This window comes from Bactrocera neohumeralis, chromosome 2 (genome assembly GCF_024586455.1).
Source record: "Bactrocera neohumeralis isolate Rockhampton chromosome 2, APGP_CSIRO_Bneo_wtdbg2-racon-allhic-juicebox.fasta_v2, whole genome shotgun sequence".
Lineage (NCBI taxonomy): Eukaryota > Metazoa > Arthropoda > Insecta > Diptera > Tephritidae > Bactrocera > Bactrocera neohumeralis.
In genome coordinates, this window is record NC_065919.1 from 67,112,742 (window position 1) to 67,130,822 (window position 18,081).

The 18,081-nt window shown below is 35.1% G+C and overlaps 1 protein-coding gene across 1 annotated transcript; it reads left to right on the top strand.

The window, feature by feature from the left end:
• Positions 1-3,042: 3,042 nt before the first annotated feature.
• Positions 3,043-18,077, top strand: LOC126766916 (neuropeptide CCHamide-1). The gene is given in 5 exon segments (XM_050484586.1): positions 3,043-3,306; positions 15,331-15,366; positions 15,438-15,568; positions 16,833-17,213; positions 17,216-18,077. Coding segments are annotated over 5 exon segments (678 nt in total). The 5' UTR covers positions 3,043-3,242; the 3' UTR covers positions 17,282-18,077.
• Positions 18,078-18,081: the final 4 nt, after the last annotated feature.

Consider the following 18,081-nt stretch of genomic DNA (forward strand, 5'->3'; position numbering starts at 1 on the left):
TACGATTTTATTTCTACAGTTTGATTATTATTACTCAAATTTCAATGATAAGAAGAGAAACCACCATCAGATAGTGAAATCTATACCATAGTATCGAAAAAACTTAGTCTTGGAGTTTTGATTTGATATAGTCCTATCCAAAATATTTTTTTCTGAAAGCTCTACTCAGACCTACATACGAATAAAGCGTATAGTATACTATAATATAATAATAATTTTATATAACAGTAAACTATATGCAAATACAACTTTGAAAAAGTTACAGTAATGACCAAACAATTAGGAATTTATTCCTTAAAACGATAAAACAAACCGCCATATCGCCAACAGTACGGCATCTAATGAACGTCAGCATTTGGACTTGGCAACGTAGGCCAGTACGTGCATGACGTATACATGACGTATAAAATCGCACTTGATTTACGAGCGCAACAACAATGCTGGTATTCATTTACAACATTTTCGTAATTTTTAAACTCTTGCAACATGTTACTACAGAGCATAATAATTTTGTTTACCTAACGGTTGTATGTGACACCTAAAACTAATCGAGTTAGATATAGGATTATATAGTTATATAGAAATAACCAGAATGATGAGACGAGTTGAAATCCTAGTGACTGTTTGTCTGTCCGTCGTGTGTCCTGCAGCTGTAACTTGAACAAAAATTGAGATTTCGTAACGAAACTCGCTATACTCGTACTTGTTTACGTTCCTCGGCAAAAAAGTAACGACGATTTATTTGAGGGGTGTAAGCGGACCATTACCATGCCCACAAATCATCATTGGGCTAAAATTTTTGAAAAAGTGGGCTGAGCTTCACCCCCTAATAGGTTTAATGTACATGTCTCTCAAACTGTTCAAGCCTCCAGGTGCCGAGGATGCGGACCCTAGTACCTATAGTTGATTTTTAAATAGAAAATAATGGTCAATGTGTGAATTGAGAACGTGTTTTTCTAATAACGGTGCATATTTGTGCACTCTAACTAAGAAGCCTTACCTACCTCCAGCTTTAATCCTTGTAGGAGTATGAAATGTTCGGTTATACCCGAACTTAGCCTTTCATTACGTGTTTTAATATATTTTTGCTACACGTTTTGCTTCGAGTGTAAGCATGTGTGTAATGTTTATTTGGCGCGCCGCGCATAAAAGTATGCAAAATGTGGGGAAATCCGAAACGCTGTCGTCATTATTTGTTGTCGTACTTTTATTTATGAACTTCCGGTATTTTACTCGTATTATGTGTAAGTCACTAGGGAATATTAAAAATTCAAATAAAGTTACATGTATTTACAAATATATTAAGAAAAGAGTTTTCTCTGTGTTAAATTAATGAACTTATTTTAGGAAGTTAAAAAAGAAACATATACTCTATCAGAAGCAATGTACAAAAGTTGTTTTCGGAGATAATGATTTTGATAAGAGAAATGGAGAACGTGGAAGACCACCAAAGAAGAAAACCATAAGTTAATCCGGGACAACTATCGAGTACAAAAACTGTTCGACTAGGTAAGAAGGCAATGTTCTCTGTTTGGTGGGATCAGAAAAGCCATTAGCTTCTAGAACCTAGTGAAACTGTTAATACTAAACGGTACGGACAACAAATGATCAATTTGATCCATTTCTATTGTTATGGTATCAACAAATTGCCAAACAGGTGGGCAGAATATGTAAAAAGCAATGGTAAAAAATTTGAATAATTTTTTTTTACTTTCCCATCAAAATTAGTATATCATTTCCACAAAAAAATTTCATTTCCTACCAGTACACGTGGTAAATGTAAATTTCAAGATTATTTTACTCTTAGCAACAATAGCCTTCATTCATTATAAGATGATATTGCACGATCTCATTATTACTAATGATTTCACAGAAATCATCAATCGTTTTTAGCACATCAATTAATTACTGGAAACCAGAAAGCTAGTTCAGGCATTAACAATCGTACTTTTCTATTACGAGCTTACCACGAATTTTTTCTTATTACGACTAAATTTTCTAAACTTCATTAAATTTTTGATATGTTTTGCTTTTTATAAAATAAATTCTCTCATACCAAATTTTCTTATATGTACAACGATTATTTCCACACCCATAAGTCGAATTTTCATGGCTTTTAAGCTCTCTGTAACGAATTCTATTATGATTTACGCGTATGTTTCTAATCCAAACAAAGCAGAAATGTATTTAGGGAAATCTTAAATTAAAAATTTTATGATAAAAATTAATAAACAGAATGCCATCATAGCAACTGTATAATGTATAGCATAACGAAATTGTTAATATTTAAGGATATTCGAAATTTTCCCGCGCAGCTAATACATTTCCTTAAAGAAAAATTTAATTCGTTTCTTGTCTTCATAAGCGTTCAGCTAAGCTTTTAGTGGTCAGCCTACATGTGCGCTGCCTGCAAGAATACACATCACAACAGCATGCACACGCTTAACAAGCAGCAATGAAAACGGCACGAACGAACTTCATCGGTGATAATAACACCAGTGATAAGACCCACGCTGAAAGCAAAAACTTCGTGCTCTAATTCGCAGCTTCATTGGTTGATGGTATGCTCGTATACATATTTACATATTTAACTAACATATACACATGCACTAACAAATTTGCGAAATATTCGCTGTTCGTTCGCCAACGCTCGCAACTTTGCTTCGTTACGTATACGCATGGTGCGCCTGCATTCGGCATCGCTGTTAACGTCGGTGTTAACAGCACTGTTGTTTCAGCAGCACACTGTTGCGTTGGATTTTCACCTGTTGCTTGTGCTGTTACTCATTCTTGTTATTTAACATCCTTCTTAACACTGTTGATGCCGCGCTCGGCTTTGCCGTTTTTTATCGCTGGCGGCTGCGCTGCTTCCACGCTGCTAATAATGTTGTCGTTACCGTCGCAGCGCTGCAGCTGCTGCTGTTCTTGTTACTTTTCATATGCGCCTTTTAGCCTTTGACGGCTGCGAATTGGTTTCAACAACATTGCAGATTTTTGTATAAAAGCCAATGTTGCTTGCTATTTGCGCACAACGTTTGCAAAAGTCTATTTCAAAAGTTTAACGGTCGCTTTAGCAGCGAGTCGAAGGTGTGAAAAAATTGTGTGCGGAAAATTTCTCGTGTTCTTCATATTTGGTTGACAAAGAAAGTGCATTTTTGTTGTGTACAAATCGTAAATAAAATGTTTAACTGAAAGTGAATACCCAAATTCAATAGTTCGAAATTGAAAATTGCATTTTAAATATGTGGCGCTCAACGGTTTTTGTAGCTATTTTAATTTGTTCGATATTTTCGTCGAATGTTCAAGGTAAATAAAATTTTAGATTCATTTTTTCTATGAATGAAAATTTAGTGAAACGTTAAAACGCGATCTGTCCTTGCAAATATAATATAAACTTTCAGTTAGAAGCCAATGTTCTCTAGAAGAGAAATATCTTACTTAATTTATTTAAAAACAAAAGCTTTTCTCATGGTCAATCAAGAATGACCAAGTTGTATTTTCAAAATAGTTTAAGTTTAGTATTTGTTCAGAGTCAATGGGCATCCAAATTCAAAGCATGTTCTTTTAAATCTCACTAGGAACCATTCTTAACCTATTGATTTATACTCAAAGAGCAAAAAGTAATAATTTAGTTCAAGGCCGTACAGTGTAATTTCTAAACCGAGAAATACAGTAGATTACAATAGTTTACAGGTATTTTGCGACTGTGATGCTAGAGGCTGTTTCTTCCTACTTTTGGGTTGCTAAAACCGAATATTATAGTAAACATTTCTTAAAAAGTAGAACTTTTCTGCTGTAGTTTAGGAAAATTTACCCTACACTTTCCTAAAATAAAAAAAATGGCAGTACGTGATGGAAAGTTTTTGAAGTGAAAATCGTAATGAAGACACTTTAAATATTACACACACGTCTTAGTACATCAATAGCAAATTTTTCCTTCAGATTTCTTGAGTTGTATTATTTCAATTCATAAGGAATATCTTTATGTTAATTTCAGCCATAAACTCTTTAATGAAAAAAGTCTTATAGGAGTGTTTAGACTACGCACATCCGAAGCTATAACATTCTGCCTCACATCAAAATCAAAGTCTTGAACATTATTTTATTGTACGAGATCACTAGATGGGCCGAGGTAGTTTAAAACTAGTCGAGCCTGGACAGAACTGTAGAGGGTTTTATTAATTTGAGAAATCGCCTTTTCTTAATCATTTAGACTTTGTGCCAAATATGATGTTTGTTTCTCAATAAAGTATCATATATGCTTAATCTTTTAGCGGTACATTCGACAGAACGATGCCCCAAAGAGGCAGCATTAAAATTAATAATTTCAGTGGTGTGCTTTATGATGAGATGATTAAACCAGTCTCAGGATCTGAATTTATCAGAAAATGAAACTTAAATATATTTCTGAATTTTCTATATTGCAATCTACAATGAAGTCGTGTGTCTATTAGAAATCTAAGCAAATGTTGGTTTGAATATTAGATATGGATATATGGAGATAAAGCATTTTTGATGTAAGTTAATCGAGAGTATACTAAAATAATGCGTTTCAGTGTTTTTTTTATGAAATTTATGTCAAATTTAGAATCTTTTGCTTCTGATTAGGAGACTGTTAAGAGCAATATTTTTTCATATTCTAAACTAAAGTTGGAAATTCTGTGGAAAAGTATGTTTATATTCACTTGAAAACAATTAAACCTTCGTACCTCATATTTAATTAAGGGTTACATAGGTTCCCTTTGGTGAAAAACAGACATTTTTCAAAAATTTTTTTTTCATATAAAAAATTAAATATTTTATTAGAATTTTTTATTGTTAGAAACATTCACTATTAACAAAGAAATTCTGAAACTTTAAAAAAAAAATGTTATAAACTCGACTGTTGCGGCGCCATTTCCGGTGACCCCTTGGAAAAAAGTTGCGCCAGCGTTGGCAGGATAATTCTTTACAGAATCATCTATATCTACTTAGAACTTGGATGAAGAAAAAAAAAGATAATTGAATTTTTGGCAGACATTTTTACCAAAAAAAAGTAAAGTTTCAGTGAAAATTCCGCGTAATTTTTTTTTAAATAGTTGTAATCCGAAAAAAATCCTTCGTCCAAGTCTTTAAGAATTGTATCTCAAAAACCTGTGTAAAATTGCATAAAGATCGCCAAGTATATAAGTGTTGCATGTTCCCAAAATGCGTTTTTCTTGAAAAGATATTTTCGATCATTTCTTTTAAACGGTTGAACCAATTGATTTGAAATGTCAAATAACCTTTTTAAACGTATTTGTTAGGATTTTCGGTAATGAATCTTGAAGGTACTTTGAAGTGGAAACTTTTCACAAAATCTGTCTTTTTTTTGGGAGCCGCTATGTTGCAGAAAAATCGTACCCACCGCTAGAAACTTTCTTTCGAAGGTCCCCGTGAGGATCGGCTAGGGGATCAAAGAAATTCAAAATTTTACGAAATCGAAGATTATTATATTACATTAAATATTAAATTGACAATTGCGAATATTTTTCTTATATTTACTTCTTTATAAAGTAGAAGGCTTCTTCAAAAAAAAATGCATTTCGTGGCAAAAATGTTACTACGAAGTTTGTAAAACCCAGAAGGAAATATCGGAGTTCCATAAAGAATATATATAAATGATCAGAATGGTCATCTTAGAGGATTACGCGAACTAGAAATAACAGAAATGTTGCACAAGTCCCTTCCACTACATGAAGCTGCTCATTTCTGAAACCGCCCATATCGGAGCTCTATAAGATATTGATGCCACACACACTGACCGATCAAAATGAAGTTAAAGCTCATTTAACATTCTTGTATACTATAAAAAAATGAATCTGTAAAGGGGTAACTTCTGTCCAAGTTATCTTTTTTTTTTTTTTTATAAGTGTATTACATAGTACATAAGTATGTGTTTAGGCATGAGTAGGAAATATTCCATTTATTTAGCCATAAACTTGCAGAACATTCTGCGACGGGAGACATAATTCATGCAAATAAATATTATTAAATATGATCATGCATTATTATTTAACTAACGGTAGTTGTATATTCAACACCAATTTACATACATACATATACCGCCATAAAACGAATTGTTTTTCACTTTGCTGGCATTTAATTTACAAGCGGGATAAAGTCCATGTATTTAACAACCTGCTATTGGTATGTAGTGACGGTTATTGGCGTAATTCCCAAAACGCTGATAAGATGTATGAGCGGTTTGTATAACTGTTCAAGGAATATGCACAAACGTTAAACAAAAACAACATGAAAACTATAAAAATTAGAAAGAGTAAGGTTATGGTTGGTGTACATAAGTATAAAAGTATACCACACATAAAAACCCACAAGATATACATATGTATGTACTATACATATACGTATGTATGTATGTATGCACATAGTCATATACGTTTGTATAAATATGTATGCATAACCTCGAATTAAACTGGACTCACGTCCGTTGTGTGACACATTTTTGTTTCATGATTATTTTCACTCTATCGACAGCAATGTTTTGCCTAGAACTTCTACGTACATACGTACACCTATCATCACATAACTGCAATAAAAATAAAAACCGGCACAATAATTGCCATACAACTCATACACAAAGCGTGGGGTTGTATGTGCGTACACAGTTTTAATTGCGGTCGTAAATTAATCCCTTCTGGAAAACAAGCACCACCATAGTATTAAAATTGATAAAAAAAAGAAGAAGAAAAATAACTGCATTCGGCGTAAAAGAGACATTCTTGCGATATGTATGTGAACTAGTCAAGGTGTCACGCTAAATGGTAACACCAACCACCGTTATGCCACAGCAACATCAGCAACTGTTGGAATTCGCGGCTGGTTGCTCGCTGACGCCAACGCCGGAACGGTATAACGGTATGGGAAAAATGTGAAACAAATAGCCACAAACATGTTATATCTCCGCCGCCTGATAGGCATGCCGTTATTTTGCTTATTCTCCACGCTTGTTATTATTGTTGTTGTGAGGAGATCCAAGCTAATCGCGCTCGTTTTTGGTCGTCAGGCATGCCGTTATTTTGCTTATTCTCCACGCTTGTTATTATTGTTGTTGTGAGGAGATCCAAGCTAATCGCGCTCGTTTTTGGTCGTCAAAAAAACAAAAAGAAGTTAAGTTCGTTTGCACCGAAGCTGTGATACCCTTCACAAATAAAAAAAGTTTTCCACACAAGGGCATCATTTTGATTGCTTAGTTTGTATGGTAGCTATATGCTGTAGTAGTCCGATCTAAACAACTTCTCCGGAAATTATACTGTTAACTTAAAAAAATCATTCGTTTCAAATTTCGTGCAAATATCTTGTCGAATAAAAAAGTTTTCCATACAAAGATATGATTTTTATAATTCAGTTTGCAAGACAGCTATTTGCTATAGTGTTCCGATATCGGTCGTTTCGACAAATGAGCATATATACATACATATATACAAGTATATACATACATGATTAGCGTGACCAGTTAAGTCCATTTAGCATTCTGTATATACACGAACAAGTCTCTCAATTTTTAAGATATCGGCCTGAAATTTTGCACACGTCTTTTTCTTGTCCCAAAAAAACTGTTCATTTGTCGGAACTTTCGATATCGGAACACTATAGATAATAAGTTGGGCACGAAGCTTGTAACACCCTCAAGGAAACGTCGGAGATTCTACAAAAATATATATATATATATATTGTATCACCATTTATTCAACCATGACTTATTATACCCTATTCTGGGTATAAAAATAGTTTTCACTTACCAAACAACACTGGTTTAGTTGGGATTTTCCGTACTTTTGTTGTTGCTTACATTTTGTGGGATTAACTGTCGTCAATATTAGTTAATCCGTGAAACTATCTATATCCCTAACGCCGATTATCTTTGTGACTTTAATATCGCAGAGTAATAAACATGGACGTGGGTTGAAAACTACGATTGATCGATGATTAATAACCGAAACACACCTGCCTAGACTCGTAATGGATAGATGGGTTTGTCATAGATTCCAGTAAAGCAGATTTAGAAATATATTAAGGTTCCATGACTAGTTTTCCTCTTTGGGACGCAGTTACGTTAGCTATATCGCTTAAAGCCTCTGAAGACTTGAATTTTTTATCGCGAAATAAAAGTCATATTTCGCAAACAAATCTACGATATCTAATATAATGATGACCCAAATTCTAAAATAATTGAATATTCTCTTCAAACTTGAGTAACTCGCCATTCTGATTTTGACGTGTGGCAAAATGTTCGGGTAAAATATTAAGATATTCGACCTCTGTCCTCAGAATAGACATATTCAACTTTTGCCAGAGCTTATTTATTAGAATTAATTTTTCTATTGATTTGCAACGGTAAAGTTTCAAAATGGCGACCTCGAAAGAAATGAAATAGTAATGGTAATAATTTAAGGTGCAACAAATATTATCTAAGGTAAGTTTGTTTCAATCTTATAAGGTGTTCTGAGACAATTAAAGTTGAAGACGTCAAGTCGTCTACGGACTTTCATACAACTCCAATAGCAATTATTCTCTTCCATTTCTTTTCATGCAGAGAGTCCATAATAAGGAGTTTAAACGTGTAGATTGCTGGTGTTTTGAGAATAGAGGGTAGAGTAGTATATGGGATGTCATAAAGGATCCCAAGGATTATATTAACAACCAAGAAGTTTGGTAAATTGAAAAAGAGTCATCTCTTATATGCAGTTAAAAGATCGATCATATTGATTCTGTTGTTAGGAATAATATACAGAAGAACTTCAAAATACTAGATGTTTTTGGTTTGTTCCGCACAAATTGACTGACGACCAAAAATTGTTCAGAATCTAACATTCGAAGGAGGATTATTTGACCAAAAATCACATTATAACCATTAACCACTCCCCGTGTTCACCTGATACGGCACCGTGCGACTTCTTCCTTTTCGGAAATGTGCCTATTTGCCTACGAAAGGAAAGCATTATGCAGACGTAGAGGGCATTCAAAAGGCTTGCACCGGCATACTGTCCTCCAATGAGCTAAAACACTCGTTCGATATGCTTTTGGACCGTGAAAAAAGCTGTATTGAAGCGGAAGAAGACTATTTTGAATAAATTAAATTGATCTTGCCGGAAATCCATTTTTTCTGTTTTTTTTTTAAGTCCTATTTACTTTGGAGCACACCTTGTATATCAACCCCACAAAAAATGTGTATATGCTTTATCAAGTTTTCGCTTTGGGGTCAAAGTTTCTTTAATCATAATTTTTTCCCAACTACAAAGAACTTCTAAAACTAACGTACTTCAAATTCTATATATGATCCTCTCGCCAACGAACATAATATAAGTTGAGAGCTGGCTTCAAAGAGCATTGCTCAAGCATACAAGCGATTAAACTTTTTTCATAGTGTAAAGCATAAAAATATCATTAAAATTAAAATCATTTTAATATCCCAAGAGATACTTCACATGCAGCTCTTTCACTTCAATTAAACCTCAAAATCCTAATTACCTTTTAGAGTATAGTCCAACAAGAGTCAACTAATGCTAGTGGGCTATGAAAAGTCAATGTGGGATTAATGAGTCAGGTTAATGGCGCAATTATATACTCACACATGCGGTTATGATCCTTTAACACAAATACATGTGTGTGTGGGTATGTATGGGTGAAGCACATAAAGCATATCGGCAACAAGTTGAGCACATCCTTCAAAGTGCTTGTTATGTTAAGTCGTGGTATTAACTGTTGATATGTATGTATGTACGAGTATAATCGTTAATGACACCGTTAAGTAGGCGTTTAACATACCAGATAACCGTTTTTTCTATGGCTAATTGTGGGTCAGCAACCGGTTGGTTTTTTTGGTATTTATTATATGTAAACGCGGTTCGAAAGGAGGTTAGGGTGGGTTTGTTGCTAAGCATCACAGTTTATTAAGGTGAGTTAGATATATTGTAATATATTAGCATTTGAGTTGTAACACACCTCAGCGTTGAAAACTCATTTTACACATTTGAATGGACCTTAAAAATACAATATTTAAAATTTAACAGACAGAAAAATGTTGAGTTGAATTATTCAATCGTAAAAATTATTCCAATGTTTTGGGTATTTGTTTAGACTCAGGCTGCGTAAACACTTACTTTTCAAAAAAATATTTGTGTAATAGAGTTCAAAACCGCAGAGTTCTACAATTCTAAGTCCTCTCTCATTTGCTGATAAAAATTTTTTAGTAGTTCGATCAGAATAAAATAAACTTCTAGGTATTTAAGAATCTGAAGTTTATCTCTCTCTACATTCTCACATAAGTAATATAATGAGAATGTTTCATGAATACATCTATACAGTACTGAGCACTTTTTCTATACTCGTAGAATAAACGGTGGAACCTCCAGGTTCGTATATTTCTCTATGATGCAGTAAATATAGATCAGAAGGCTCCTTGAGATTTCTTTAACTTTGGAAGTTCAAGTGAAAGCAAGCAAGCAACATGAAGAAAAGGATAGTTCAAAATTTGAGTCATTTAGAGTCTAAAAAGACGATTTTTGGGTATTAAAAATAAGACTGTATCAGTTATTGAAAAAAAATATATACATAACAAGTAAGGAAGAATTAAATTCGTGTATATATATACACTTGTATATATGTATATATGTATGTATATTTCATACTCTTGCCACTTGCAAGGATTAAAGTCAGGGAAGTGTCTTCAGGTACATGAGACTTGTTAGTTATATGGGGTCTAGAATAAGTTTTTACCCGAGTTTCTTCATTCTAAGCACAAAGTTGTACCTCTTTCAATTGAACTCACATATTGCCCGATAAATGCGGTATAAAGTCACCCGGAAGTTCGGAAATCTTTATATTAGGTATATGGGGGCTCAAGGAAGTATTGGCCTGTTTCAATCCTTTTTGATATACACAAAACCAATTGTCAGGTTTCTGTCTGAATTTCAATTATATATCTCACACAAAAACAATGAGCAACACCTCGATGTTTTAGCGTCTTTGGCGTGTTTTTTTCTTGGTTTCGGCTCGTTTTTTCCCTCCATTCCGATGATTGTTGACTTGTTTGGATATCAAACACATACACTCAAGTCTCATCGGCAGTTATAATGCTTTACATGAATGAGGGATCGGAATTCGCCTGATCAAGTATGATTATTACGGTGCTATTTTTGAAAAAAAATTTGCTTTATCGGAACGAGTCGAGCAAGAACGCGTTTCATACCCAAAATATCCATCAAAATCATTCGAACGGACTCGCGAAAGAAGTCGAACTCTCATGCAACCTCTCTAATACTTACCTGACGATTTTTAAGCACCACATTATTCACTTTTTTAATATTTTTGTTTGTTGAAGAGGTCGAAGGTAGTTCAGAACTAGGCGATAGGTGCGATATCTGAACCGTCTTTGAAGGCTTTGTACCTTGTGGGCTTGTGGTTTGATAAAACTGAGTCACCTTAAGCCTTTTCTAACATTCGCATTAATTCCGCATACGAAATTTGAAACAAATTCTTTGCTCGATGTTTTTATCCATTGCAAAAATCGCTACTCACTAGCGACTAGTGATTGTTTAAATCCTTACTTCCCACATAAAGAGGGATTCAGCAGGGGAAAATTCTCATATCGAAGCTCCTGTTGATGCCACGTGCGGTTGTGTTGCAAATACATGGCAATTTTTCGGTATTAATCTACATTAGCAGCTTTGGCGGCATAAGTTCGCAGCTGCAATATCTTTGGTCATTATTTATGCAACTGCTGCATGAAAAAATCGCCTTGCCGAGGCGTGAGCTAATAGAGAAAGGATATTCTTATGCGCAGTCTGGTGAATGCGCACACGCCGCATACATACATACATACATGCATACATATAAACATGGACACAACTCCACAGGTATTCTAATAAAGTTGTCTATTTCTGTGCATTTCTTATACTTTGCATGAAAAGACGAAGCGGGAAACGCAGTAATTTGTGTGATTAGACAACCAGTTGGCTGCCGTGAACGTGGCACACCCACACACACACGCGCACAATTTAGTTTTTTTTTTTTGGTGAATGCTTTTGACTCGTTTGTTGACTAAAAATAGACTTTGAATCTTAACATAAGTTTTGAATGAAAAAATTCCAATGCAATGGCAAAAATGCACAGTGAGAAGTGTGTATTTCTATAAATACTTATGTACATGTATGTAGCTATGTGTTCACGTGAAAAGATGCGCGTGCTCCACAACATTTCGCAACACTTGAGAGATTATTAGCGCGGTCTAAACATGTGCAGCTGCTCTGCGCGACACACACACACATGCATACCTTCGCACAAGTGATTGTATGTACGTTTGTGTGCTTGTGTCCTCAGCTGGCTGCGTCCATTATGTGCGCTTTCATAAACCATGACAAATAATTCTCCATGGAAGTACCTGTAGTTTGGCCAGCATTCAACATGTTGTTAACGCACACACTCACACACGAACTCATTCACATTTTCTCTCACATTCATTTCAATGAGATTTACAACCACATGTGCTCATCTCTGCACAAATGTTGATGTGTGTGCTGGTTTATATGCTCGCTTTTGTTGTTGTTACTCTATTCTTAACGCGCCATTTCAGCAGATGAATGCTGTGTCTTATGTAGTTATGTGCATTATTTTGTAGTTGTTGTTGTTTGAAGCTTCTGTTGTTCGTTAGTTTAAGGTTATGCAGCTTTTACGCTAATAGTAGCCGTACATCATCCACGAATGGATTGAGTTAGCTTCGTGGCAGCAGAAGTCAGCGCTGGCGCGCAAGGTAGACGCCGTTAGCAACGCACTAAGATCTTTAACTGAAAAATTAGAGCGCAATTTTATCTCTATTAGAAACTGTGATTTAATGTCTGGGAATGTAAAAGAACAACCTTTTAGTGCAGAAATACAGTTAAGGGGTTACATGGGTTTCCTTGAATCAAGACAGCCTTTTTTCAAAAAATTTTTCTCATATAAAAAATGAAATATTTTATTAGAATTTTTTACTGTTACAAACCTACACTATTAACCAAAAAATTCTGCAATTTTAGGAAAAAAAATATTTTAAACTTGGTCCATTTCCGGTGACCCCTCGGAAAACAGATGGGCTCACGTTGGCAGGATAACTCCTTACAGGATTATCTAAAGTGAAAAATACGTGTTTTAGTTAAAACCTTAACATAGAACTTGGGCGAAGGAAAAAGCAACTGAAATTTGGATTTTTGGCAGAAATTTTTACAAAAAAATTAAAATTTCAGTGAAAATTTCCTGACATTTTTTTTCAAATAGTTGTAATCGAAAAAAAATCCTTCGTCCAAGTCCTTAAGAATAGGTTGAGTAGTTCCCTAGAAATCTTGCTAACCGACTTCAAAAACGCAGTTTCGAGATAAACGGTGGCGGCTACCTTTGACATTTTAGTTTACAGTTGAAAAAACAATTAATTTCGGGTTCTGATCAACATCGTATCCTGTTGAGAAAAACGCAGATGAACTAGGCTTCATATAATATCCGACGGTCAAGTTAGCGGTGAAAGTCGAGTCGAAATCATAACAGTGAATCGCCGATCTCTTAGCAAGTTTATTTTGGGAATTCACACGGGCTGTTTTCATCTTAGACGAACATGAAGCAAATCTGTGGATATGGATTGTGTATACTTTGGGTCCCACACTGTGATGGTAAAAAAACCCATTTTTGGGAATTATTAAAAAAATACATACTGTAACATATGTATTAAAATTATACATATTTAAAGAACACAGTTTGAGAAAAAAATTATATTAAAGGGGAGCTATTTGGTTCCCTACTTTTTTGATGAAAAAACACAGACGCTTCAAATTTAATGGAGAAAGTTTATTATCATTTGCAAGAACATTCCTTGGCATTTATTTTTTGAAGATTATCTATTTCAATTGTTGGCCGCGCTTATGTCTCAGATGGTCCATCCGTTGAGTCCACCTTTCGATGACTCGTTGAAGCATTTCGAATGACACGCATGATGTTTTGCTCCATGGCCTGAATCAAGTGGGTTTGTCCCCTAAGACTTTAGATTTTACATATCTCCACAGAAAAAAGTTTAACGGTGTGATATCACACGACCTTACTGACCAATCGACCAGCTCAAAAGGTCAAATTATCTGCTCACTGAAGTGTTCTCTCAATAAATCCACTGATTGATGCGATGTGTGAGAAGTGGCCATCATTTTGAAGAAATATGGACCAATGATTCTAACCACTTCAAATAGTTTTTTTTTCTGGATGAAATGACAGCTCTTGAATCTCTCCAGGTTGCTCTTCGTCTCAAATGCGGCAATTTTACTTGCTTTGAACCGGAAATGAGCCTCATCGCTTAACTAAATTTGGCTCGAAAACGTCGGATCTTCTTGGAACTTTTCAAGAGCCCATAAAGCGAAGCGACATTGCTTAAGAAGATCGAGCGTTCTTACACTAAACATAAAATGCTCCAAGAGTCCGAGCTGCTGAAAACGGCGCCGATTTGACTCTTCACGGTCTTCGAGTAGACTTTCAGCTGCGGCTGCTATATTTTCTTCACTGCGAGCTGGACGTAATATTGAACCAAAATAACATGACAACTTGACACGACTTACGCGTGATCTGTCCAGAAAAGGCTATTGAAAAAAAATACCTCTGGTTGGATCACCCGTTATAACTACTAGAGATGAGACCACTTCGACACTACTTTTCATCACAAATATATCATGATGGAGCAATTCTTGATAATTTTCAAAACTTATTTTATAAAGACAAATTTCACAAATTGACCTTTATATATTTAGCAACAATTTTGAGTATATTTGAAGTAAATTCCATTCAAAACTTTACAATTTGTTACTTATCAGCTCGTTTAATTTGCGTTATAAATATATTTAGCCGTTAATCTATTAATACAGTTAGACTTAAAAATATTCCGCAACAAGGCTTTATACGCTAATTTTGGTTGACAGTTGACAGCTGACAGTTGAAGCACCCATAAAATATTGCTATAAATACACCATGTTTGCTTTAGAAAAAGAAAATGAAACGAATGGCGCTCGGCGGGGGGCTGTGGCCAAAGTGCAACAAGTTTGCGGCAAATTGTTATTTATGAGTTTTGATTTCTTGCATTGCTAAGCTGTTGTACTTTTAAAATAGACGCTAAATGCAAGTAACTGTAAATTGAATTTGACGTTTCAGTAAGTGCTGGTGACGGCAGTGACTTAAAGTTAACTTATATGGGACACACACATACATATGTATATAGTATGGATGAACATAAATAGACTTTGAACTTTTGAATTTTTTTCAACTTTGTTTCTCTTCTATTCGCAGGTTCTTGTTTGGAGTATGGGCATTCATGTTGGGGTGGTGAGTAACAGCTGGAAAGCAATTTATATTATGGTACAATAGCATAATTCTATGAAAAAACTTTTTTACAGCGCATGGCAAACGCTCCAGTGGCTCGGCGGTCGCCGGCAGTAAAGGTCGGCTAGTGGAGAGAAATTCACGTGGCGGCAACCAATTAAATTTGTTGGACGATGATAATGCTAGTCGATTTGTGGCTAGCAAGGTGAGAATCTAGAACTTTTATTATTTTATTTTAGAATTTTGCCCAATAGCCGTTGCTTTGTTTAAAGAACACCTCCACTTTTTCGAATATACTGCCTAAAGATTTTCGTTATACCTTCCGGATTATTAGTCAAACTTCTTACGATTGGTTTGAATTTTTATAAAATATTTCATAGCACATGCTTTTATAATGGGTGTCTCTCTCAAATACCGGGAAAAAGATGAAAAAATATCCTTTGCTTCAATTTTAAACTGCAAAAACTAGTGTCACATATCTAAGCAGGCCCCAAATGACAAAAACAACAGCGCGCCGGTCGTTCTTTCTTTTTGCTGTTTGGCGTCAATTGAAGATGTAGCCAAGTCCTTCTCCACCTGGTATTTTTAATGGAATGGAGGACTTCCTCTTCCTCTGCTTCTCCCAGCGGATACTGCGTCGAATACGTTCTGAGCTGGAGTGTTTTAATCCATTCGCACGACATGACCTAGCCGGCTGTCTCTAAATTCGCTGAACTATCTCAAAGTCGTCGTATATCTCGCAATGCTCATCGTTCCATTCACTTTGGTATTCGCCATTGCCAATGAGCAAAGGGCCATACATTTTCCGCAGAGCTTTTCTCTTGAAATCTCGTAACGCTGACTCATCAGATGTTGTAATCGTCCATGCTTCTGCGCCATATAGCAGGACGGGGATGATGAGTTACTTATAGAATTTGCTCTTTGTTCGTCGAAAGAGGACTTTACTTCTCAATTGCCTACTGAGTCCAACGCCAGAGTGATTCTCTGTTGAATTTCAAGGCTGATGTTTGTTATTGGTGTTAATGCTGGTTTCAAGATAGACGAAAATATCTAGGATTTCGAGGTTATGACTGTCAACAGGTACATGGGAACCAAGTCAGTTGTTTGATGACAGCAGATATTTCGTCTTGCCCTCGTTCACTGCCAGACCCACTTGTTTTGCTTCCTTGTCCAGTCTGGAGAAAGCAGAACTAACGGCGCGGGTGTTGAGGCCGATGATATCAAAAATCGACGAAGAGGTGGTGTGTAGATCTTCTTTTCACGGGTCTTTTTCTGCCTATTAGTCATCGCATCTAGTTTAGGCGTATCTTTTACTGAACAAACCGATCTGTTAAAACTATTTGATAAACTATCGAGTTGTTTGTTCAAATTTTTCTTTTTTTGTTTTTTAAACCTCTCTTTGAAACACTAATAATTTATTTTGGGAGATTTTAGAAGCAGGATATTGAGAACGTTTTTGTAACTTACAGTTCGACATCAATGAAGCAATCACATCCGCTGAAATTGCACCACATCTAGGCACAAGTGCAGAAGACACATCAGCAGATTCGACAAAAGAGCGCAACTACATGGAACAACGGCATCTACAATTTCCACAACACAAGAGTAACCGTGAGAATAGCAACACACCGTTAGATAACAGTATCCGAAAGAGTGAGACGGCTGGCTCGCGTGAAGAACGCCAACGCGCTCTACATTTGCAACAAAAACGGAAGTTCCCTCAACATATTGAACGTTGGCATAAGTTACCGGCTTTCGGTTTACGACGCACCTACAGCAATTCACCATTGGCGTTGACCGACGCAGTACCGCTCGAGTTGCCCACACGTAATGCGGGGAATGAGTTACTACACAACAAATCGGACAATTGGCGGGCGAAAGATTCGACGATGTTGGCGTTTACTATGACTTTCCATAGAAGTGAGAGAGGCCAGAGGCCGGTGGGAGAGGAGCGCTGGGGGAGAAACGTGAAGTGAACGATTGAAGTCTGCAAAAACGCAAACGCACACACACGCAAAACAGTTACATTATGTTTGAGTTATTTTCTGTTTCATGTTGATTTATAAGAGGACTACAAAATTTCTAAAAAAAATTATAATAAAGGCATTGTAATTATATGAGGATATTCTCTATGAAAAAAAACAATTACGTAACAAATTTAAAAGGCTCTAAATGTAAACATTTTATTATAAGAAAACTCTATTTGTGTATTTTAGGCGTTGCACTAAGAAAAAACAAAAAATTAAAAAAAAACATTTTCGAACAACAAATTTCGAAAAAAAATTTCGAACAAAAATTTTTGAAAACCAAATTCGAACAAAGATTTTGAAAATTTCGAACAAAAATTTTTGTGAAAAAAAATTCGAACAAAAATTTTAAAAAAATAATTATCGAAAAAAAATGTAACTATTTTACTAAAATGCACTTTGTTGTAAGTAATTAAATTTTATGCATTTAATTATATGTAAGGATCAGGTTACTCATCATCTTAAAATTAAAATTAACTCGCTCTCCAACTACTTTGTCAAAATATTGCTGCAATGGGCTGGATGCAACAATATTATTGACGACTCTAAAAGTTGTGTTTAAAATAAAGATGAAACTACTACATACACATAAGTATAAGCAACCATGCATACGTTTTCAATTCGCAAAAATAATAAAAAAATTAAAAAAAAAAAAAAAAAAAAAATTAACAAAAAATATGAAAACAACTAA